We start from the raw sequence: 21,059 nt of genomic DNA on the forward strand, positions 1-21,059 counted from the left end.
TGCTAGGGGTCCCCAACCTTTTTGGCACCAGGGATCAGTTTAGTGGAAGACAGTTTTTCTATGGATTGCGGCAGGTGCAGGGAGGTGAGGGATGGTTTCAGGATGAAACTGTTCCACCTCAGATTATCAGGCGTTAGTTAGATTCTCATGATGAGCACACAACTCTCATCTCTCACGTGTGTAGTTCACAATAGAGTTCATGCTACTGTGAGAATCTAATGCCACCCCTGATCTGACAGGAGGCGGAACTCAGGCGGTGATGCTGGCTCGCCCGCCACCTACCTCCTGATGTGTGGCCTGGTTCCTAACAGGCCACTGACTAATAACAGTCTGTGGCCCCGTGGTTGGGGACCCCTGCTTTATGCAATCCATAATCATAAACTGCTGAACACACTCTTCTGTCCTCCTAAACCCAACCCCCTGATGGACTTAGATGGGATAAAACCCCATCTCTTTTGAATATTAATTCTGTCTTTGCAGAATTAATGCAACTGTAATTCTGCAAGTCCAGACTTCAAATGCAAGTCTGTGTCTGCTTCTGTGTTTTCCGTTTTTCTGTAGTCTTTTGTCTTATCTCCCCATTTCACCTTATCCTGTAGTCTTTTAGTGTAAGTGCTTCAATCTTATAGCTTTTTACACTGCTTAATTGAAAATCTGTATTCTTCAGTGAGAATGCAAAACTGCTATTAGACATCGTGTCCTAGTTCTTAGTAAAATTCACATGATGTCGTCAGGCTAACTAGTTTCCTTTTCTCTGCAATATTTTTCCATGGGTTCCACGTTAACTTTTCCTGTTAGCAGTTCTTACATGAAGATAACGCTTTCCCACCCTCATTGTTTGCCAGTATCTAATGCTCTCAAGTCATTTCTACTCTGCTAGCTTAAGATAGGGGATTTTAGTTCTACTCTTACTGCCTCATGTTGTGTTTCTCTGATCAGATGGCTAAGAACCTAGCCACAGTATGGAATATACACACAATGAATGAATGAATTAGAAGCAGCAGACACCGTCATACACTTTGCATGGTTTTTGGAGTCTCTGCCCCAAGGCTTATACTTCATCACTGCACCACCCAGCATGCAACATGGTACCATGACTAGCTCTTCTTCCTACCCACCTAAATATTTTAGGGTAAATACGCTTTTACAGTAGCTATAAAACAGGGAGGCACTGAGGGGAGTTGGAAGTGAGCTTATCCTCTGATGCTTAAAAAGTCCTACTGCCACCATAGAAAGTTCAACCGTGGTGTTTTTGTTTGTTTCGTGTTTGTGTTGCTTTATTTTATGGTGAGCATTTATCTTAATATTCCTGGACCAAGATTTGAGGTGGAAAGAATACTGGAAGGAGGGTCAACAATTATTCTGACTACTTAGAAAAGGGAGAGAGTGAATTGATCTCCAGATGCACTTGTGAGCCTTGTATTTAATTTAAAAAATGTCCCATTCATTTACTGGCAGCAAGCGGCCTTCCACTGCTTTCTAGTGTTGTGGGTTTTCATCTTTTTCTGTATCTTCCCACACAATTTTGGTGGAAATTTTACTTGAAAGGTGTTTGCCAGATACCATTTTAAAATGGAAACCTGATGATTAATTTTTTGTTGATTGTGACTTCAGGATTGCAGGAGGTTGCTATTTTAATTTCCTCCAATATTTCATTTTTGGTTGTACTTATTAGTGAAACTTGTTATCTTGGGGTAAATTTTCTCCCGTCTAGCATTCTAGGTTCTAATTAGTCTTTAAAAATGTGTTCAGATCTTGCCCTAGTGAAAAACTATCAGTTCTTTATCACTAATCATCTGTAAATATTCCTTTATTGAATAAATGTATACCTGCCTTGCTCCAGAAATAATTTGAGGTGGCTTACATAAATATGAAAAGGAGAAAACAAAATAAAATATAATGATAAAAAGGTGGACAAAGGGAAAACCAGAGTAGGAAAGATAAGATGAAGCTAGGAGTAATGTTAGTTCACAAAATGGATGCAATGAATCTTAAAAGATACCAAAAATTTGTCTCTGAGTTTCTGGAAGACAATAGAAGGAGAGTGAGTGACATGAGCAGTTTCCCGAGTCATAGAAGCACTAGCAGAACAATGAGTCCATTCCTTAAAAAATGCTGCTCTTGGACCTAAAATCCAAGAGAAACTCATCCTGTGGATCCTTTTGGAGAGGATATAGACTACAGCAACCCCTGCTATAAACTGTTTCCACAGGATTCACACTTTGAAAGCTGTTTCTCATAATGTCATTCAGTGTTGACCAATACATCATAGCAGGTACAGTTCAATTAAGTCAGGCTGATGAGGGGCCAAAATGCACTAACCTCTGCTGTCCAGGCGTCTCCAGGATTAAGTGTGGGGGTATGGAGAGCAATGGAAGGCTCCCTCCCTATTGGAAATAGATGCTTGGTGCCACAAAGAAAAATTAGCACTGAGACAAAGGATGTTTCAGCAACACAATTTTTACTTTCTGGACTGCAGGAAGGGTACCCTTGCTAGTCATTGTGCCACAAGAGTACAATGAACAAAAGAAAACACACAAATTTATTCCTTATACATTTGGCGGCGTCCTTACTGCTGTGTCTGATCTCCATTGGCTGGAGCCAGACCTTACAATTTAAACTAAAACCCGATTGGCTAATAACTGAAAACTATTCTAAACAGGTAAAAGCAATGGAGAGCTGAGACATGCCTGTGAGCACGTCCAGCACAGATATCTTGGTTAAAGTACAAGGACATAGAATGTACTATGTGGCTGTAAGCATGGCATGTCTAATAGCAACATAGGATAGGGCTTAACAAAGTTATTAGCGCACTTATTCTTTAACAAGAAAGGAAACTTTAAAAAGGAACTTTTCTACTTCCACACTCCCCATGGCTCCCCTTCCTGTTTTGTGAGTCTCGTGGAGCTCTGCATTCGAGGGGATGCTTTCTGACAAGTGCTTGTGAGACATGCGTGTTGGCAGTAAGCTGAGTTGGAGGTAGTAGTGACACTCCCCTGTGAACACTGGGGCTCCCGGAAGGTTTGCCTGCCTCTGAAGTGTGCCAGGAGAAAATCTCCAGGCAAGACCTTAAAATCTATTCAGAACTGTATTGGAATTGTTTCCAGTACACAGACCAAAGGGTGATCATTCCCCTCTGCCTTTCAGTTCTCCACCCTGATTTTCAGATCATTTTAGGCACACAGCCTTCCCTTAAATGAAGTCTCGAGGGAAGACAGGGGAGTGCACTTTCACTTATACCAAAGGTTGTATCTCCCACGAAAAAATAAAAATACTTCTATTTGTAAAAATAAAAATTAAAAAATGCTTTTATTTTACAAATCATCATCTGGCTGAAGGCAGAGCTGCTCTAACTGAGGCGCAGTTGTTCCTGCGTTCCTCCTGCTTACCCCATGTCTGCAGCAGCCCAGCAGGAACAAACAGTAGTGTGGAAGGACTTTAGACCAAATACCCTCAGAAGAAAATCTTCATCACATGTCTGTCACCTGATTTCCGGGGAGCATGACAGTTGTTAGGAGTGCCTTCCAAGATACACTGCTTGCAGAGAACATGTCTAGAAAATGAGACACTTGCTAAAAAACAGTGCTTCTTTTTTTATTTTTTATTTTTTATTTTTTTATTTTTTTGGTCATAGGCCCTTTTGAAGACCTAATGAGTACTCCAGGTCAGGGTGTCCAGCCTTTTGGCTTCCCTGGGCCACACTGGAAGAAGAATTGTCTTGGGCCACACATAATATACTAATGCTAATGATAGCTGATGAGCTACAAAAAAAAAATCGCAAAAAAATGTGTAATGTTTTAAGAAAGTTTATGAATTTGTGTTGAGCTCAATTCAGAGTCGTCCTGGGCTACGGGTTGAACAAGCTTGCTCTAGGTCTTCTCTCTAGGGAGGAAAAAAATGTGCATAAATGCAGTAAAATTTTATGTTCAATCTTGGGGAATATTGGGAGCTTGTCTGGAGCCTTTCTCTATAGGATTTTTACATAGGAGTCTGTTGGATATTAAGGCTTATCCACTGAAAATGATCACTTTAGTGTAGCAATAAATTATTCGGGGCCTTCTTTTAGGTAGATATTAAATAGCACATCTAAATGGTATCAACTAAGGCTTTTACTTATATGTAGCAATAAAACCATATCAACTCCATGAAAGGAAGTGTTGAGTTCTGTATTCTATATGGCAGGGACCCAAGCCCAGCTCATCCAAATGGATGGCAAGTCATCCAAATGGATGGCATCCACTCATTCAAATGGATGGCCAAGCAGAGAAAGGGGTCTAGAGCACACTCAGTCCCTTCACCCCAACCCTTACCCTGCATGTCATCACGTGATTGCCAGGAAACCCTCCTGCTGACCCTGACTCTCGCACTGCATTATGGCCCAGGTTCTGAATCACCACCAAGATCCATGGATCACAGAACTTCCTCTGTGCCTATCACAATCCTGAGTCAAAGATAAACGAAGGTGAAGACCACTGTTAGGGCGGCTTTATTCCTAACGAATTTCTCCACAAAGTGATAGAACAGTTGTGGCCAGTATGAAAATAATTGTCTTAATTATGCCAAGTGTTCCATTATTGGAACATTAAGCATGTGGGAGTTATCCTGCTGCTCAAGGTCATCACCAAGGTCTGATTGCAAAAATTCAAAAAATTGCAACCTCTGGCATAAATGGGTTAAATTCACCTGCTTTTCAGGTGAATGTTACATGAGGAATGGGCAAATTTAACCCATTTATGGGTAGCAATTTTCCAGATATTTTATATGGACTTGCTATAATTCTGGGGAATAAGTGGTTGCCCCTTCAACAAATAGTCTAGTCTAACTCCGTCAGATAGGAGATTAGCAATGAAAAACCACACAGAGGAAGGGCAGACACTAACAGTCAGGGGGTTTTGGTTTCTAAAGTGGGAGATGTGCCCCAGATTAGATTCAGACGTTGTTAGTTGTTTAAATCAATGTAATAATATGAAGGACTCAGAAATCATGGAATCTGTACATCAAGGCAACTGAGCTGTAATAATAAAAGCTAAAAAATAAGCCTTCCAGATGGCATCCTGGTGCTAAGATTCCATAACATCCTTCACCAAATTAATCACCAAGTAGTTAGTCCCCATACCTTCCATGCAATTCCACCAACCAGGCAGGTCCTTCCACATGATGGGTTCTTCGTGAGAGAACCTTATCTCTCCTTGAGAGACTGTCTTTGAGGCAATATGAAATGTATTTTAATATGAATTTCTATAAGATCCCAGATGGTATCTTTCCATTTCCACTGTGTGAAGCTGACCAAGGGTTTGGTGTATATTTGTGTATGTGTCTGGCTGCTCTTATCACACCAATTATAAGGAAAGCAAATGCATTATTCAGAGCATGTGAATAAAACTAGTTTTAGGTGAACAGCAATGCACCAGAAGAGGGACCTTAGGCACCAGGGACAGAAACGCTCCAACTCCTCTGGGAGAGACAGATCAGCAGCAGAGTCCAGCAGCCCCAGGACTCATCCGCTCTCTCCAGCCTCCGGACAGCTGTGCCACAGGATTGGCAAGGAAAGCTGTGTACATTTGTCACACTGAGTGCCCTAGAGTCATTTAACCTGTAAGCTGGAGATTTTCTCTGAAGTCCACTGAAATAAAATCTAAAAGCAAGCCGCAGAAACTTTGTTTTTTAGGTCAGGTTCAGTATCTTTCATCAACAGAAATGAGGAGAGCCACCAGGACACAAGGATATATTCAACAAAGGTTAACACGTGACTGTAGAAAGTTATCCTTTATCTGGACTCTTTTTAAAAGGTAGAGAAAGCCCAAAGCCTTGTCTGCCCTTTGCCTCCTGAAACAACCTAGCAGGTGAAAGACAGCCTCTATGAAAAACTTTTTCCCAGACTGGGGTTGCTTTTTATGGGGAAGATGATGAAGCTAAATAGGAGAAAAAAAAAATTAATTGCAGTAGGCTGGATTTCAGTGTGCACAGATCAGTGGGGTTACTGAGGTAAAGACAGTCTTCTAAGGTAATCTCAGGGTAGTCATCTCCAGGAAGAATTCTAGAAAAATTATCTTCTCCTTTAAGCATTCCCTTTTGTGAAACAAGAGGTTAAACATCTTGCCTCTTGGGTGTTCTCCCTGCTTCATGGTTCTGCTGTTTTCCTTTTAAAGAGCACAGTTTAATTTGGGGCATCCAGCCTTGTCTTGGCATAAGAGAAGAGCTTGGCCTTCAGGGTCAGGTCACCTTCAGCTCAGCCGCCCATTTGTGTGACCCTGGAGAGCACACTCAGCCTTTGTCCTCATCAACACAGCAGGAACTGCTGGGATGCCTGACTGCCATACCTGGTGCACAGAGCCCCGCATAGCATGCACCCACGCAGCGTACTCAGCAGTGAGAAACGTCCCGTACCTTCTTCCCCCACTACTCACATTCCCATCCCCTCCATTTATTTCTATCCCTGTTTCTCAAGCTGAAGAATTCAATAAATTCCTCAAGAATTTTTAGAAGACCTCCAGTTGGAGAAAGTATACATTAAATTTTAAATACTGTCAATTTAAGAAAAATGTTAGCACCACCCTAAATATAAATACAGATACAAGAATGGAAATCTTACACATGTGGCAGCACCCAGCTGTGGGGCCAAGGCCCAGGTCATCCAGAACATGCCTCTTTTTTAGGTGATCAATGAAATGAAAACCAAAATTTAAGGTGAACTTGCAGACCACTGAAAACATACTAGAAATCTCTTGTTTAAGAAACTATACTGGCTTATCTTAAATGTATCCCATTGTTAGGTGTTTAAAGATATGCATTTCTGTTTAGCCAGGGTCTCCAAGTTCCACATACAAGATTTTTTTTTTTTTTTTTTTTTTTTTTTTTTTTTTTTTGAGACTGAGTCTCACTCTTGTCGCCCAGGCTGGAGTGCAGTGACATGTTCTCAGCTCACTGCAACCTCCATCTCCTGGGTTCAAGCAAGCACATCTGGATAATTTTTGTATTTTTAGCAGAGACAGGGTTTCGCCATGTTGCTCAGGCTGGCCTCAAACTCCTGACCTCAAATGATTGACCTGCATCAGTCTCCCAAAGTGCTGGCAAGAGCCACCACACCTCGCCACACACTACATTTAAGTGTGCAAGGAAGAGGCAACTTTTTGTTCTTCAGTAACTGCATTAAACCTCCCCAGTAACCTCCCCATTTTCACTAGCTAGGAATGTAAATCAACCACTTCAAAGAACACTTGGCCTCTTGTGATTTAAATGATTTCCCTTTTTCTTTCCATTTATACCTGCCTTTCTTAGGTAAATAATTGGTCCTGCAACCCATCCACTTTTTCTCCCTTCACTGTCTTAGAGAGCCTATTGGGGGACTTCCAGGGTCCTTGTGGCTGCAGGGACATCTTAGAGCTGGACAGTGTCCTCTGGGTCCTTGCAGGACTCTGCAGTGAAGGGGACCCTGCTCATCAGGTCATTCCCCTGCCTCACTGGCATCTGCTGCTGATGTCTAAGATCTGGGAACCTTGGTCTGTTGCCTGTCTGCTCCATCAGAAGCCAGCACCCCTTCCACAGGCCCCAGCTTGGCTCTCACACTTGTCAGCTCCCTGGCCCTGGCTGTCCAACCCCAGGACAGCTACTTTATTGCAGTGTCACCAGCAATCTTCTATGACCTATGACCCTGCTTCTGGATGCCCTCCATGCCACACAGGAGCCGGGAGGGAGCCTGGAACTCCCTTTGGCCTCCCTCGGAAGCCCCTCATCAGGGATGATTGCCCTCTGATTCTGCTGACCCGTATCGTCATGAGGCGGGGGGTCAGAGGTTATAGGCATCCCATGAAGCTGCTTTTCTCTGAATTTCAGTAGAAGGAGACATGACATTTGGCTTTTGAACAGATTCATCTCTAGAAACTCTCTCTCCATGTTCACAAAATCTGTCTTTTGAGCCTTTTGTTACCCTAAAGAGCAAATAGAGTAAACTGATCAATTATCTTTTGGTTCTGGATCTACATTGACCTTCCCTGGGGTAAAATGCTTATGGTTTAGCCTAAGAAATGAAGACACAAGGGGATGCAGTTTTAATGGGAAATGAAAAGCATTACATTCTTATTTTCAAAATAATGTCCCATTACACATACGAATACCGATTTATAAAGCGGGGAGTTTTGAGAATACCACACCAGTGGGCAAGCAACTCTGATTTTCATATTACTTAAAATATTTTGTGCCCAGAGACAGACATTGCTCATAGTTGCCCACTAAGGAATTTCATTCTTTTTTTCCCTGGCCCCTGCAAAAGCTTCTCAGGATTCTCCACTGAGATCCTATTCTCAGTGATCTGCTTACGTCCCTCCCTGTCCAACACAATGAGTATGTTTGGTGTTTGGCTGAAGTTGTGAAAATCAGGATCCCTTTGAAGAAGAAGAGCATTTTTTGGCTTCAGACTCAGCAGCACCCTTATCTTCTTAAATTCTGGTTTTAAAAACTGAATTTAAAAACCAACCTCCTTACTGCTCTTTTCATCAGTATTTCTTAGCCTTTTAGGGGCACAGAGCCCTGTGCAAATCTAACAAAAACTAGTAATGGTCACCCTAGAAAAGTGTCCATGCATACCAAAGTTTGTGAACAATATCAGGGGTCCTCAGAGGCCCATCCATGCACTCCATGTCAGCCAAGATCCCAACTTGGCATTTATTGTCTCAGCTTTCACGCAAATTAAAATCAGCTCATAAGAAAAAAAAAATGTGTAAGTTTATAAGATAGGGCAGGGATTGCTTAACCCTTTGCAGGCTAAAAACAACTATTTTTCTCTGAAGATGTAAATATTTGTTAATCTACTTGATGAATATCATATGGCCAAATAATACTTTTTTTTAAGTTCTTGTGTCTTTTGATAATGATGCTTCTAGTTATGCTTATGGTATCACATCTGGGCATCTGATTTGTGTGCACATGATTAGTCTTTCTGTGAACTCTAGAACCATCACTTAGGAGTATGATACTTGCTACTCCCATAAAACTTGAGATTTGTCTTGATAATCTTCAGGATTCCATTCTTTAAGATTTGCTCAGTTATCATCTATCTAATTCCCCTTCCTGACAGTGTCCACCTCAACCAACCAGATGAGGGCTTTTCCTCTGAGTCTTGTCAAACCCTTACATGTGCGTATGCTGTTCCCCAGTGTGTTACAATTATCTGGTTCAATGTTCCTCTGTCCACCACACCATCAACTCCAGTAGGGCAGGAACTCTCACCTTTGAGCTCCAGTAAAGCACAGTGATCAGCACATAGTAGGTGCTCAACAGGTGTTTGCTGGATGTGGACTGAATCACAGTAATTCTTCATAATTTCTCGTGTGATAAATAGACATGAAACGTGGATAGACCATGTTAAGCAGGCTTCATCTTTTGGGTTAACTGTTTAGCCTTGTAAATTAGTCTTTCATGATCTGTATATTCAAGCAATAATTAGGCCAAAGCTAAATATTACTAAAAGTAAACTGGAGTTAAGATGAACTGACAGTTCCATGTATTACAAATCTGTTGAGTAGAGTGATAAGAGAGGGTCACCAGGGCTAAATTTGTAACCAGTTGCTAACTTCATGGCTAATTCAGTGCATACCACAACAGTAGCAGAAGATCTATTTGATAGGCAAAGCCCTATTCCTTAGACTGGTGTTTAACTCTCTGCAGACTGACCCAGACCTGGTCTCTCCATACCACCCGCTCCCCACTCACCACTTCTGAGCCTTGTCCCTCTAACTGTGCAAGCAGCTTCATGCTCCCTGGTCCTGTTGGTCCTGCTGCTTCTACATCAAGAATGCCTGTCCCAGCCAGGTGCAATGGCTCATACCTGTAATCCCAGCACTTTGGGAGGCCGAGGAGGGTGGATCACGAGGTCAGGAGTTCAACACCAGCCCTGGTCAAGACGGTGAAACCCCCGCCTCTACTATAAGTACAAAAAATTAGCCAGGTGTGGTGATGGATGCCTGTAATCCCAGCTACTCAGGAGGCTGAGGCAGAGAATTGCTTGAACCCAGGAGGCGGAGGTTGCAGTGAGCCAAGATCATGCCAGTGCACTCCAGTCTGGGTGACAAAGCAAGACTTCATCCCCCCTTAAAAAAAGGCCTGTCCCCTGACGACATACTAAAATGTTCCTCATCCTTTGAGAACCTACTCAGAGGCCATTCTTCCTGTGAGCCATCCCCATATAGCAGGCAAAGGAATTTCCCCTTCCTAAGCATGCTAGGAGCACAGGTTACTTCACATAAGTCCCTCATCATTGATTCTCACTTGGGACCAGAAAAGAAAGAGTCACTTCCAGTAGACATTTTTCTCTTAATTATTCAGTAATGTTTTTTATTTCTATGTCATCTTCTAATCACCTTTGGATAGATATCTGCCTTTAGAGTTTATCCAGTTACAAACTGTCTCAAGTAAAATTGATACACAAATAAAAGATGAAAGAACCTGTCACACATCTTTTTAAAAAAACAAGATATTCAGATTCTTGTTGCAAAATGTGTGATGAAGTCCTTCCTGTTGAATGAGTAACTGGATGAAAAGCCCATACTTCTTTTTCATCCTTATTAATATTGTTCATAATATTTACTCATCAATTCTTGAGCTTGAGAAAATTCACCTAGGACACGATCATCTGAAGGTCCTTGGTCTGAGATTTCAAGAATATAATCAATTTCACCATCATTATTATTATCCAGAGAGCTGCTGTCCTCTTTGGATTCATCTTCTGAGTCATCTAATAACTGTGAAATGTTGTTCTCTGTCAGTTTTTGGAATTTTCAGTTGTATGCAGTGAAAGCTAAAAGCACATTCAAAATAGTGATGATTTATGTTTCTATTAAATCATCCTTCTAGTCAATTTCAATATTCCATTTATTATTTAGTCTTTTTTTAGCATAATTGGGAATAATTGGTGACTAATGATGAAAAATAATTCCCTGGATGATAAAATAGCAAAATGTTTCAAAAGATGGGAAAAATAAGATCACAAAGATCCCATTATATATCATAGATTTATAAAAAGGTCCAGTGAGCCCATATGGTAATTGCAAAATATTGAGTTATATTTTATTTTAAAAATAAGTAAATTTTCTTCTTGTTCTTCAGAAGCCCTCTAATAGAATAAAAGTTATAAAATATCAAACCCTACAAATAGATAGAAGAACTCCGAGAGGAAACTTAAAAAGTAAAATTGGGTTCGGTGACCCTGATGGTATGTCACTTTATGTATATATGAATACTTCAGTACACATCTGTCTAACTGAAGACAAGAATAGAGTAAGAGTCACACTCTCTATGTCTTCCTGGAGTTTCCCAGGCCTGGTAAGGGCTTTACTCACAGAAGGACTTTAGGAGATACTCAGCAATTGGAGAGTTGGAGCAGAAGATATAATTATTAAGGGAATGTCAAACAATATTTCTTACATATATATGTGCAAGGTCCTTGCACTATCTCAAAATCTTGGCCCTTTTCCTGGAATGTTGTTCTTCCCTCTCCTGCTTTTAGCTGGTGACTGTTAACTTTGAATCTCAACTCAAGAGTCCTTTCTGCAGGGAACCCTTCCCTAATCCCCAAACCCTCCCATCAAGTGCTTATTTATGAGCCGTGAAAATCCCTTCCCTTCCCCACATCCCAGCCACACACATCATCTTCTCTGCACTGAACCACCATGAAAAGTTAGTACTCATCAGCCAACCTCTCCTCCTCTCCATTTCCACCCTATTGGTTACTGGTTACAAAAATACAGTTAGATAGAAGGAATGGGTTCCAGTGTTAGATAGCACAGGAGGAGGACTGTAGTTAACAATAATCTATAGTATATTTGGGCCAGGCATCGTGGCATGTGTCTGTAGTCCCAGCTACTTGGAAAGCTGAGGCAAGGAGAACTGCTTCAGCCCGGGAGCTCTGGGCTGTGGTGCGCTGTGCTGCTTGGTTGTCCACACTAAGTTTGGCATCAATGTGGTGACCTCTTGGGAGCCAGATTGCCTGAGGAGGGGTGAAGCAGCCCAGACTGGAAACAGAGCAGGCCAAGCCCCCATGCTAATGAGTGATGGGATTATGTCTGTGACTAGTTAGTGCACTCCAGCTTGGGCAATACGGTAAGACCCTATCTCGAAAAATAATAGTTTATTGTATATCTGGAATGTTTTCAACACAAAGAAATGATAAATGTTTGAGGTGATGGATATCTTAATTATCCTGATTTGATCATTATACAATCTAGGCATGTATCATTCGTCACATGTACCCCAGATTGATACCTGTACAATTATCAGGTATCAATCTTTAAAAATGAAAATAGGAAGTCTGAGTGTGTCTCCTTCATTACAGGGCTGGCCCAACAAGGGCTGGTCGGCTTCTCCCAGCATCCTCTGTACCAGCACAAGGCTGCCCATGGTGGGAGCTCAAAGAGTAGTCCCTGAATGGAAAAAAAAAAAAAAAAAAATGAATTCAGACTCCTTTCTGAGTAAGGAAGCTTACCTTCTCAAATTCATGCATTTGAGAAAGTAAAGGTAAAAAGTAAAAGTCCATCTGAGGAGAGAGCAGACCAGGTAAGAAAGCTGTTACTTTCCTGGACTGCATGTCCCAGTGTTCCTTTATTCAGGGGTTACTGGGAACAAGAAGTAACATGACTGCGGCAGAGGGCTCCTCGACTCATGAGTCCGCTTTCATTTAGGTGTCGGGTGATTTATCAGAGACAGACATCAGCAATGAGGCTCAGGACCCTCGGACTCCCACAGACACCACAGAGGAGAAACGGAGAAACAGGCTGTACGAGTTAGCAATGAAAATGAGTGAAAAGGAGACTTCTTCAGGGGAAGACCAGGAGTCTGAGCCCAAGACGGAATCTGAGAACCAGAAGGAAAGTCTGTCCTCTGAAGAGAACAACCAGAGCGTCCAGGAAGAGCTGAAGAAGGTAAGGGCTGTGAAGCCACCTGCAGACAGCTCAAGCTTCTGCAGTGGAGTATTGGAGAAAGATTCTATATTGGTGCAGGGATGTGCTGGGTCCCCAAAGAGCTGTCTAAAATGCCATCCCTATGCACTGAGGAGAGCCTAAGAGAACCCTTCTTAATTTGCACTGGGTAGTACAATCAGGAAAACAGCACCATGGAAGTTTCCCAAGAACTCTTGGCTTCTACTATCTTTCATCAAGACAATCCCTTGGCTTTGAGTCTGTGATTGAGTACCCCTTATCCCTCTCGCTGGTTAAAAAAAAAAAAAAAACAGTGTTATTTCCTGCTCTACCCTCTTTCTGAAGAATTTTCCCCATGGATTGAGGTCATCTAGCCAACCCCTCTTTTAATCAATGATGAAACTCTGTTCCGTGCTATGGAGCCTTTGTGATCAAAGTGGCCTTCTGGATTGTTTCTCTCTGCAGTTTTCAGATTTTGGTTTGTTTGTTGTTTGTTTTAGCCTCGAAATCCTTTTCCAAACTTTACGTGGAATCCCAGTGTTTCACGCAGATAAAAGTATTGCCGTCTTAGGGTCCCCAAAACCCTAGCCACTTGATTTTTCAGATCCACACTCCTCCTCCCCTTTTCCTACCCCCAGGAGGCCCCTGAGTTCCAAAGGACACAGTTTGAAAACCACAAAAGATAAACCCAACCTCTGGCAAAAAAAGAATCCCACACTCCCTCCCCATAGTCAGTGCTCTGCCCACTGTCCTCCAACACTGGGGTTCCCTCTACAGCTTCTCAAAGCACATTTATGCTAGACTCACCACGTTAGAGGCAGGATATCCCTGCCCGCCTCCAGTGGAAGAGAACATACTGATGTTCGTTGAGTGTCTCTCTGTGCATGTGCCTGTACACATGTTCATTAGGGCCTTAAATAACCCTTTGAAATAGAAGCAACCTATTTTTCAGAAGAGGAAACAGGCTGGGTCATTGAAGTCCTTACCCAAAGCCCACCGCTAGTAAGCTTCAGAGCGAGGCTGCATCACAAACCTGCTTGGCCTTAAATCACAGGCCCCTTCCTTTACAATGAGCCAAAGATTCTATTTTATCTTCAGAGTGATGATTCTGTTAACAAAAGCCTTCCCGGGTGTTTTCTGTGCCCTGAGTGTGTACTGTGTAAACTAACAAGTTGCTAGTATTGCACATGCATGGGTGGAGGATCTGTCTTCATCTGCTCAGCAGCTGAGCTGGGGTCCTGCAGAGGAGTAAGTGGGGACCATCACCCATGGCTGAGCCCCTGAACCCCCCGACACCTCAGACTCTTGTTTTTCACTTTTCTCATCCCACCCTCCATAACTGTCAGGTCCTTACCCATAAATCTTCCCTTGGCTTGTCTGTGAGTTGGAAAGTGGAGCTTGGTCTCCACAAGGAGCCCCTCACTGGGATATGGACTCCAACCTATTGCAAATGGTAAAGGGCTCTGATCCTCTCTGTTACTTGAACTGATGCCGCATATTCAGATTTGTATGCTGGACCTTAGAGCCAGATGGTAACCGGAGAATATCACATTCTTTCTTACAATGGCTCTGTCTCCTACTAGCTTTGCTGCCCCAAAGCTCTAAAAACTCTCACTGTACCAGTGGCATGTAAGGCTGTGAGTCATGCACCCTCACTCTTCATCAGCCTGCAAGGAGAAACCTCCTGGAGGCACAGCCACCAATCTCCGCCATTCTCCCCTGGGCAGAATGTAAGCAGAGAAAGGAGGAGCTAATGGGGGGACATCCTGGGGACTTGGACAAGTACCCCCATCTTGGCCCTACCCTCATCAGACAGGAATAAAGAGGGCTGACTTTATTCAGGTTCCCAAATGTGTCAGCTTCTCAAAGTTCAAGTCTTGCCTTCCTAGTCTACCATGAATTAATGAATTAAATATTCAAATATATATCATCCGTCTGCAGGTAAAAGACCACATAGCCATATATATATGTGTGTGTGTGTGTGTGTGTGTGTGTGTGTGTGTGTGTGTGTGTGTATTTCCCCATCAGGCAGGTACTACTGTAGCTAAGGATAAACAGAAAAGTAGGGTGAAATATTGAATATTATTTAAAAACAGAAAAGTGTTGAGATAGGTTTTAGGATTAGACTGAGTTTAAAGCATAACCAGCCAGGGGCAGTGGCTTGTGCCCATAATCCCAGCAGTTTGGGAGACCAAGGCAGGTAGATTGCTTGAGCCCAGGAGTTTCAGACCAGCCTGGGCAACATGGCAAAAACCCATCTTTACTAAAAATACAAAAAATTATCCAGGCTTGGTGATATGCACCTGTAGTCTCAGCTACTTAGGAGGCTGAAGTGGGAGGATCGCTTGAGTCCAGGAGATTGAGGCTCATCACTGCACTCAAGCCTGGGTGACAGAGTGAGACCCTGTCTCAAGTAAATAAATAAATAAATAAACAAACAAACAAACAAACAAACAAACATGTCAGCCAGGCATGGTGGCTCAGGTCTGTGTTCCCAGCTACTTGAGAGGCTGAGGTGAGAGGATGACTTGAACTCAGGAGGTCGAGGCTGCAATGAGCCATTTTTGTGCCACAGCACTCCAGCATGGGCAACAACAGAGCAAAGCCCTGTCTCAAAAAAAAAGAAAAAGAAACACAACCATGCAGTTTGCAAACTCTGTGGCCCTGGTTAACGGCTTAACTCACTGCTACTACTTAGAACATGAGAGTTCATTTCTGCCTACTTACTCTACCTCACCTCCTAACTGGTCTCCTGACCCGCCAGGCCTGTCTTGGCCCTTCCAGTTCTTTCTCCACTCAGTGGCCTGCACTTGCTCATAGCCTGACGATAGGCCCAAGTCTGTCTTGTTTTTCAGTTGATCCCTAGGACCCAGTCCAGGTTTTCATTGTTGATTGAATAAACACATCTTGGCCTCGTTTGTAAAACGGGGATAATCATACTCCCTAAGAGGGCTGTAAGGAATGAATTATGTAGTGTAGGGTTTAGCACATAGCAGGAGCCCAGCAAATCTTAATTATTGTAGTTTAAGGAAAGTAAACTTCACTGTCATGAAATACCATCCATCTGCTGGTACTGAAGGAACAGCTCAGTGCTGATTTCCAATCAGCACCTGCAGTGTCAAGCTGTGGGTCTGTAACTACATTTGGTGCTCCTTGATTCTGTGCAGAGTGTAAGTATAGAAATCACCACATCAGGCCCCTAGGTTACCATCTTCAAGATCAGAGTTAATTGTGATGGCCCCATGACCCCCAACACCACTAGTTTGAACAGCACACACACACACACACACACACACACACACACACACACCCCACACACACACACCCTGTTTGGGGATTAGATGTAGAGTAACATGACTATTCCAGAAGCTGGCACTGTTCCACCCTGGTTTCTTAACCATGGTAGTGCACACTGGCCCAAAGACCAATACCCAAGGGCATTCTCTGAGTAGCAGGAGTTCCCCTTCTTGTGCAGAAGACTAGCTTGAAGTGCCACAGAAATACCACTCCCAGGAGTGGCACTAACCAGTGACTGATGAGAAGGGTGTAAATATCCCAGCTCCCTTGCTTTGGTTGGGATGGTGACTCTGAGGCTTGAGCCATGCACTGACTCCATCAGCATATGTAGCTCAAGGCACCCACAGTGATAAACTACTTGTTAAACTACAGGATAAGTCAGTCTTCTCTATTGACTCTCTTTCCTTTCCTGTCTCACTTCCCCACTCCTCTGCCACTGTTTTTTGGGATAGCCTCCCACATAAGCCATGTGCACCCCAATTTTTATCTCAGTGTCATCATCTGGGGGAGCCAAACAGAAGAAAATGCAGCATCCCCAAATCACAGATACTCACTTTGGTATTGTGAATAAGCAGTGAGGAAGTCTGACCACCAAACTGGCTGCTGATAGGCCTTATCTCACCAAGAGGAGGCTTGCCTCATACAGAAGGGGAGCTCAGCCAAGACCTCCACCACTGCCCCTGCTGTTTGGGAACCAAAGCAGAGGAATGTGCATATGCCCATGGACACGGTGACATCAGTGGCAGATCAGTGTCCTCAGTATAACATCCCATCTAATTGGAGCTACAGAATCCTGTCTAGGAGCAGCAGACCATTTTAAAAACATAGTTTTCCTGATGGGATTCAAACCTTTGCTGTAGGCAAACATATCCCTACAGTTGGATTAAATGTCTTCCTTTGGCTAGATGCTGGGGCCCAGATGGGCACTGCCACCTGAATTTAACCAGCTGAAGAATGAGCCTGGGGCCAGATCAAAACTTCTTAGGAACTGGATTCCCAAAGGGTTGTTTCTTCTCTAAGTAATAACTTGGTTCCACCAGACCTCAGTGGTCAGCCTTCCAAACCACGTGGTCCTCACAGCCTGGGAATGAGCACTTGTTTCTCCCCATCCACTGAGCAGCCACACCAATGGCACTAGCCATGCCAGTGGTTCTGGAAGAAAGTCCTGGCTAACGTGGTTCCTTTTTTTGCCTCCAGAGACGCAGCTGATGCCCTCCTAAAGAGGGATGCAAAGGAGGACTAAGGACTCCTGGCCTGAGTTTGGAGACTACATTTGGGGCCAGGTCTCCCCTAAAACACCTAATTTTTCCAGGCCTGGAGCAGCAGTCCCCATGGTCCATTCTGGCTCCAAAATTCTGAAGTTCTAGATATGCAGTAGAATAATAGGTTTTTGCTTCTTTTTTTTTAATTACTGCATTTCAGGTTTTGGGGTACATGTGAAGAACATGCAAGATTGTTGCATAGGTACACACATGGCAGTGTGATTTGCTGCCTTCCTCATCACCTATATCTGGCATTTCTCCCCATGCTATCTCTCCCCAACTCCCCACCCCCCACTGTCCCTCCCCTATTTCCCCCCAACAGACCCCAGTGTGTAGTGCTCCCCTCCCTGTGTCCATGTGTTCTCATTGTTCAACACCCACCTATGAGTAAGAACATGTGGTGTCTGATTTTCTGTTCTTGTGTCAGTTTGCTGAGAATGATGGCCTCCAGGTTCATTCACGTCCCTACAAAGTACACGAAATCACCGTTTTTTATGGCTGCATAGTATTCCATGGTATATATGTGCCACATTTTCCCTGTCCAGTCTATCATCGATGGACATTTGGGTTGGTTCTAGGTCTTTGCTATTGTAAACAGTGCTGCAATGAACATTTGTGTGCATGTGTCCTTATAGTAGAATGATTTATAATCCTTTGGATATATAACCAGTAATGGGATTGCTGGGTCAAATGGAATTTCTATGTCTAGGTCCTTGAGGAATTGCCACACTATCTTCCACAATAGTTTAACTAATTTACACTCCCACCAACATTGTAAAAGTGTTCCTATTTCTCCACATCCTCTCCAGCATCTGTTGTCTCCAGATTTTTTAATGATCGCCATTCTAACTGGCATGAGATGGTATCTCAATGTAGTTTTGATTTGCATTTCTCTGATGACCAGTGATGATGAGCATTTTTTCATGTTTGTTGGCCTCATGTATGTCTTCTTTTGTAAAGTCTGTCTGTTCATATCCTTCACCCACTTTTGAATGGGATTGTTTGTTTTTTTCTTGTAAATCTGTTATAGTTCTTTACAGATTCAGGATATTAGCCCTTTGTCAGATGGGTAGATTGCAAAAATTTTTTCCCATTCTGTTGGTTGCTGATTCGCTTTAACGACTGTTTCTTTTGCTGTGCAGAAGCTGTGGAGTTTGATTAGGTCCCATTTCTCTATTTTGGCTTTTGTTACCAATGTTTTTGGTGTTTTGGTCATGAAGTTCTTGCCTATGCCTATGTCCTTATTGGCTTTGCCTAGATTTTCTTCTAGGGTTTTTATGGTGTTAGGTCTGATGTTTAAGTCTTTAATCCACCTGGAGTTAATTTTAGTGTAAGGTGTCAGGAAGGGGTCCAGTTTCTGCTTTCTGCACATGGCTAGCCAGTTTTCCCAACACCATTTATTAAACAGGGAATCCTTTCCCCATTGCTTGCTTTTGTCAGGTTTGTCAAAGATCAGATGGTTGTAGATGTGTGGCGTTGCCTCTGAGGCCTCTGTTCTGTTCCAATGGTCTATATCTCTGTTTTGGTACCAGTACCATGCTGTTTTGATTACTGTAGCCTTGTAATATAGTTTGAAGTCCAGTAGTGTGATGTCTCCCGCTTTGTTCTTTTTGCTTAGAATTGACTTGGCCATGCAGGCTCCCTTTTGGTTCCATATGAATTTTAAGGGGATTTGTTCCAGATCTGTGAAGAAGGTCATTGGTAGCTTTATGGGGATAGCATTGTATCTGTAAATTACTTTGGGCAGTATGGCCATTTTCACGATATTGATTCTTCCTAACCACAAACATGGAATGTTTCTCCATCTGTTTGTGTCCTCTCTTATTTTGTTGAGCAGTGGTTTGTAGTTCTCCTTGAGAAGTTCCTTTACATTCTTTGTTAGTTGTATTCCTGGTTTTTGCTTCTTTTTTTTTTTTTTTTTGAGATGGAGTTTCGCTCTTGTTACCCAGGCTGGAGTGCAATGGCACAATCTCGGCTCACCGCAACCTCCGCCTCCTGGGTTCAGGCAATTCTCCTGCCTCAGCCTCCTGAGTAGCTGGGATTACAGGCACGTGCCACCATGCCCAGCTAATTTTTTGTATTTTTAGTAGAGATGGGGTTTCGCCATGTTGACCAGGATGGTCTCGATCTCTTGACCTCGTGATCTGCCCGCCTCAGCCTCCCAAAGTGCTGGGATTACAGGCTTGACCGCACCTGGCCTGCTTCTTAACATAAGTATCATTTGCAATATTGTATATAAGAAAAGATGTCCTATGTGTCAATCTTTGGGACATGAGCATTTATTAAAGGCCTAAATTAGGAAAATCTTGCACTGTAGTCAAATTTGTACATTTAGTGTCCTTAAAGCATTTTTATTGAGAGTCTTTGTTTTTTAATTATCACGAGTAGCTGAGCCATTGTGCTTTATTTTCACAGGGGAGTCACCAACCAGCAGACGTCTTTGCTGGAATTCAAACTGACTCTATAGTTTCACTTTTTAAAGTGAAACTACATTTATAGTTTCATAGAATAATTTTCATTTTTTTCAATTTTGAAAAGAATTTTATTTATATTTATAGTTTCATACAATAATTTTCATCAAAGTACTGAGATTTCCCTAAACTAATATATGTCTTTCTCCCCCAATTAAGAGAATAATTTGCACATCTTCTTATGGCTGTCCCCCAAGTACTAAGGCCAAGACATGGAAACGCAATCCTGGTCAATGGTGAAGGAAGCAGATTTACTGACTGTTGTCTAAGAAAACACAGAAACTTGGATTTCTCAAGTTGAATGTGCGTGTAAAAAAATGTTGTTGATGTCATGGTGTTAACATAAAATCAAGTATCGTCCATATATGCCGGACTTTCATAAAATTACTTACCATTTATATGAGGCTATAGCACCCTTCAACTCAGGGAACATTTTATTTTAGAAGAGTGCCTCATCTTCACTTGGTGCTAGAGTGAATATAGTATGAGATACTGACTCACAACTTCCAAACTACACTGATTTCAATCGGTCTTATGCCTATAGAGGAGTTAACACCTCTTTCCCAACTTTCTATTTAACTGCTGCCCTAGGAAAAAAGAGAAGCTTTAGCTGTCCACTTAGAGCTACAGCTCTTATCTACAGTGCTTGAACAGGCAAGGTTTCATTCTACTCATGCTCATCTGCACCATTCATTCCCACAACTGTGTCCTGGGGAAGGGCTAGCCAGGCCAGGAAGGTAGAGTTCTAGGTTCTCTTGTGGATCTTCAAAAGAAAGAGGCAGAATATCTTCCTCTCTCGGCAAAAACGGACTGGGCACTAGAGAAAGATTGCCCAGAACTCCAATGCAGACATACCTTCAAGCGTCTAAAATGCAGGTGTTACCTGGAAGGCCAGGATAAGGATATCACCCCAGCCACAGCAGTAGTGAGATGCTGAGCAGATATGGTTTGAAGAAAGAAAGGCAGAGTTACTCCAGAAGGTTGTAAGTAGAAAGGCCTGGCAAGCAAGGCACTGGTTCCAAACGCTCACCCACAGACACCCAAAAGTAAGATACCCTGGGGAGTGGGAAGCAGAAGCAAAGCTGTTATAAATCTGAAGTTCTGTAGAATAAGCAAGATTG

General features: G+C 42.7%; 1 protein-coding gene across 4 annotated transcripts in view; it reads left to right on the forward strand.

Annotated features, from left to right (window-relative positions):
- Window positions 1-21,059, forward strand: part of MYRIP (myosin VIIA and Rab interacting protein) — a 405,770-nt gene that overhangs the window by 335,007 nt on the left and 49,704 nt on the right. For all 4 annotated transcript variants that reach the window (XM_003930880.3, XM_010341474.2, XM_074406064.1 and 1 more), the window contains one exon: window positions 12,672-12,911. In XM_003930880.3, the coding sequence (XP_003930929.1) occupies window positions 12,672-12,911 (240 nt within the window). The remainder of the gene's footprint in view (window positions 1-12,671; window positions 12,912-21,059) is intronic.

This window comes from Saimiri boliviensis, chromosome 9 (assembly GCF_048565385.1).
Source record: "Saimiri boliviensis isolate mSaiBol1 chromosome 9, mSaiBol1.pri, whole genome shotgun sequence".
NCBI classification, from domain to species: domain Eukaryota; kingdom Metazoa; phylum Chordata; class Mammalia; order Primates; family Cebidae; genus Saimiri; species Saimiri boliviensis.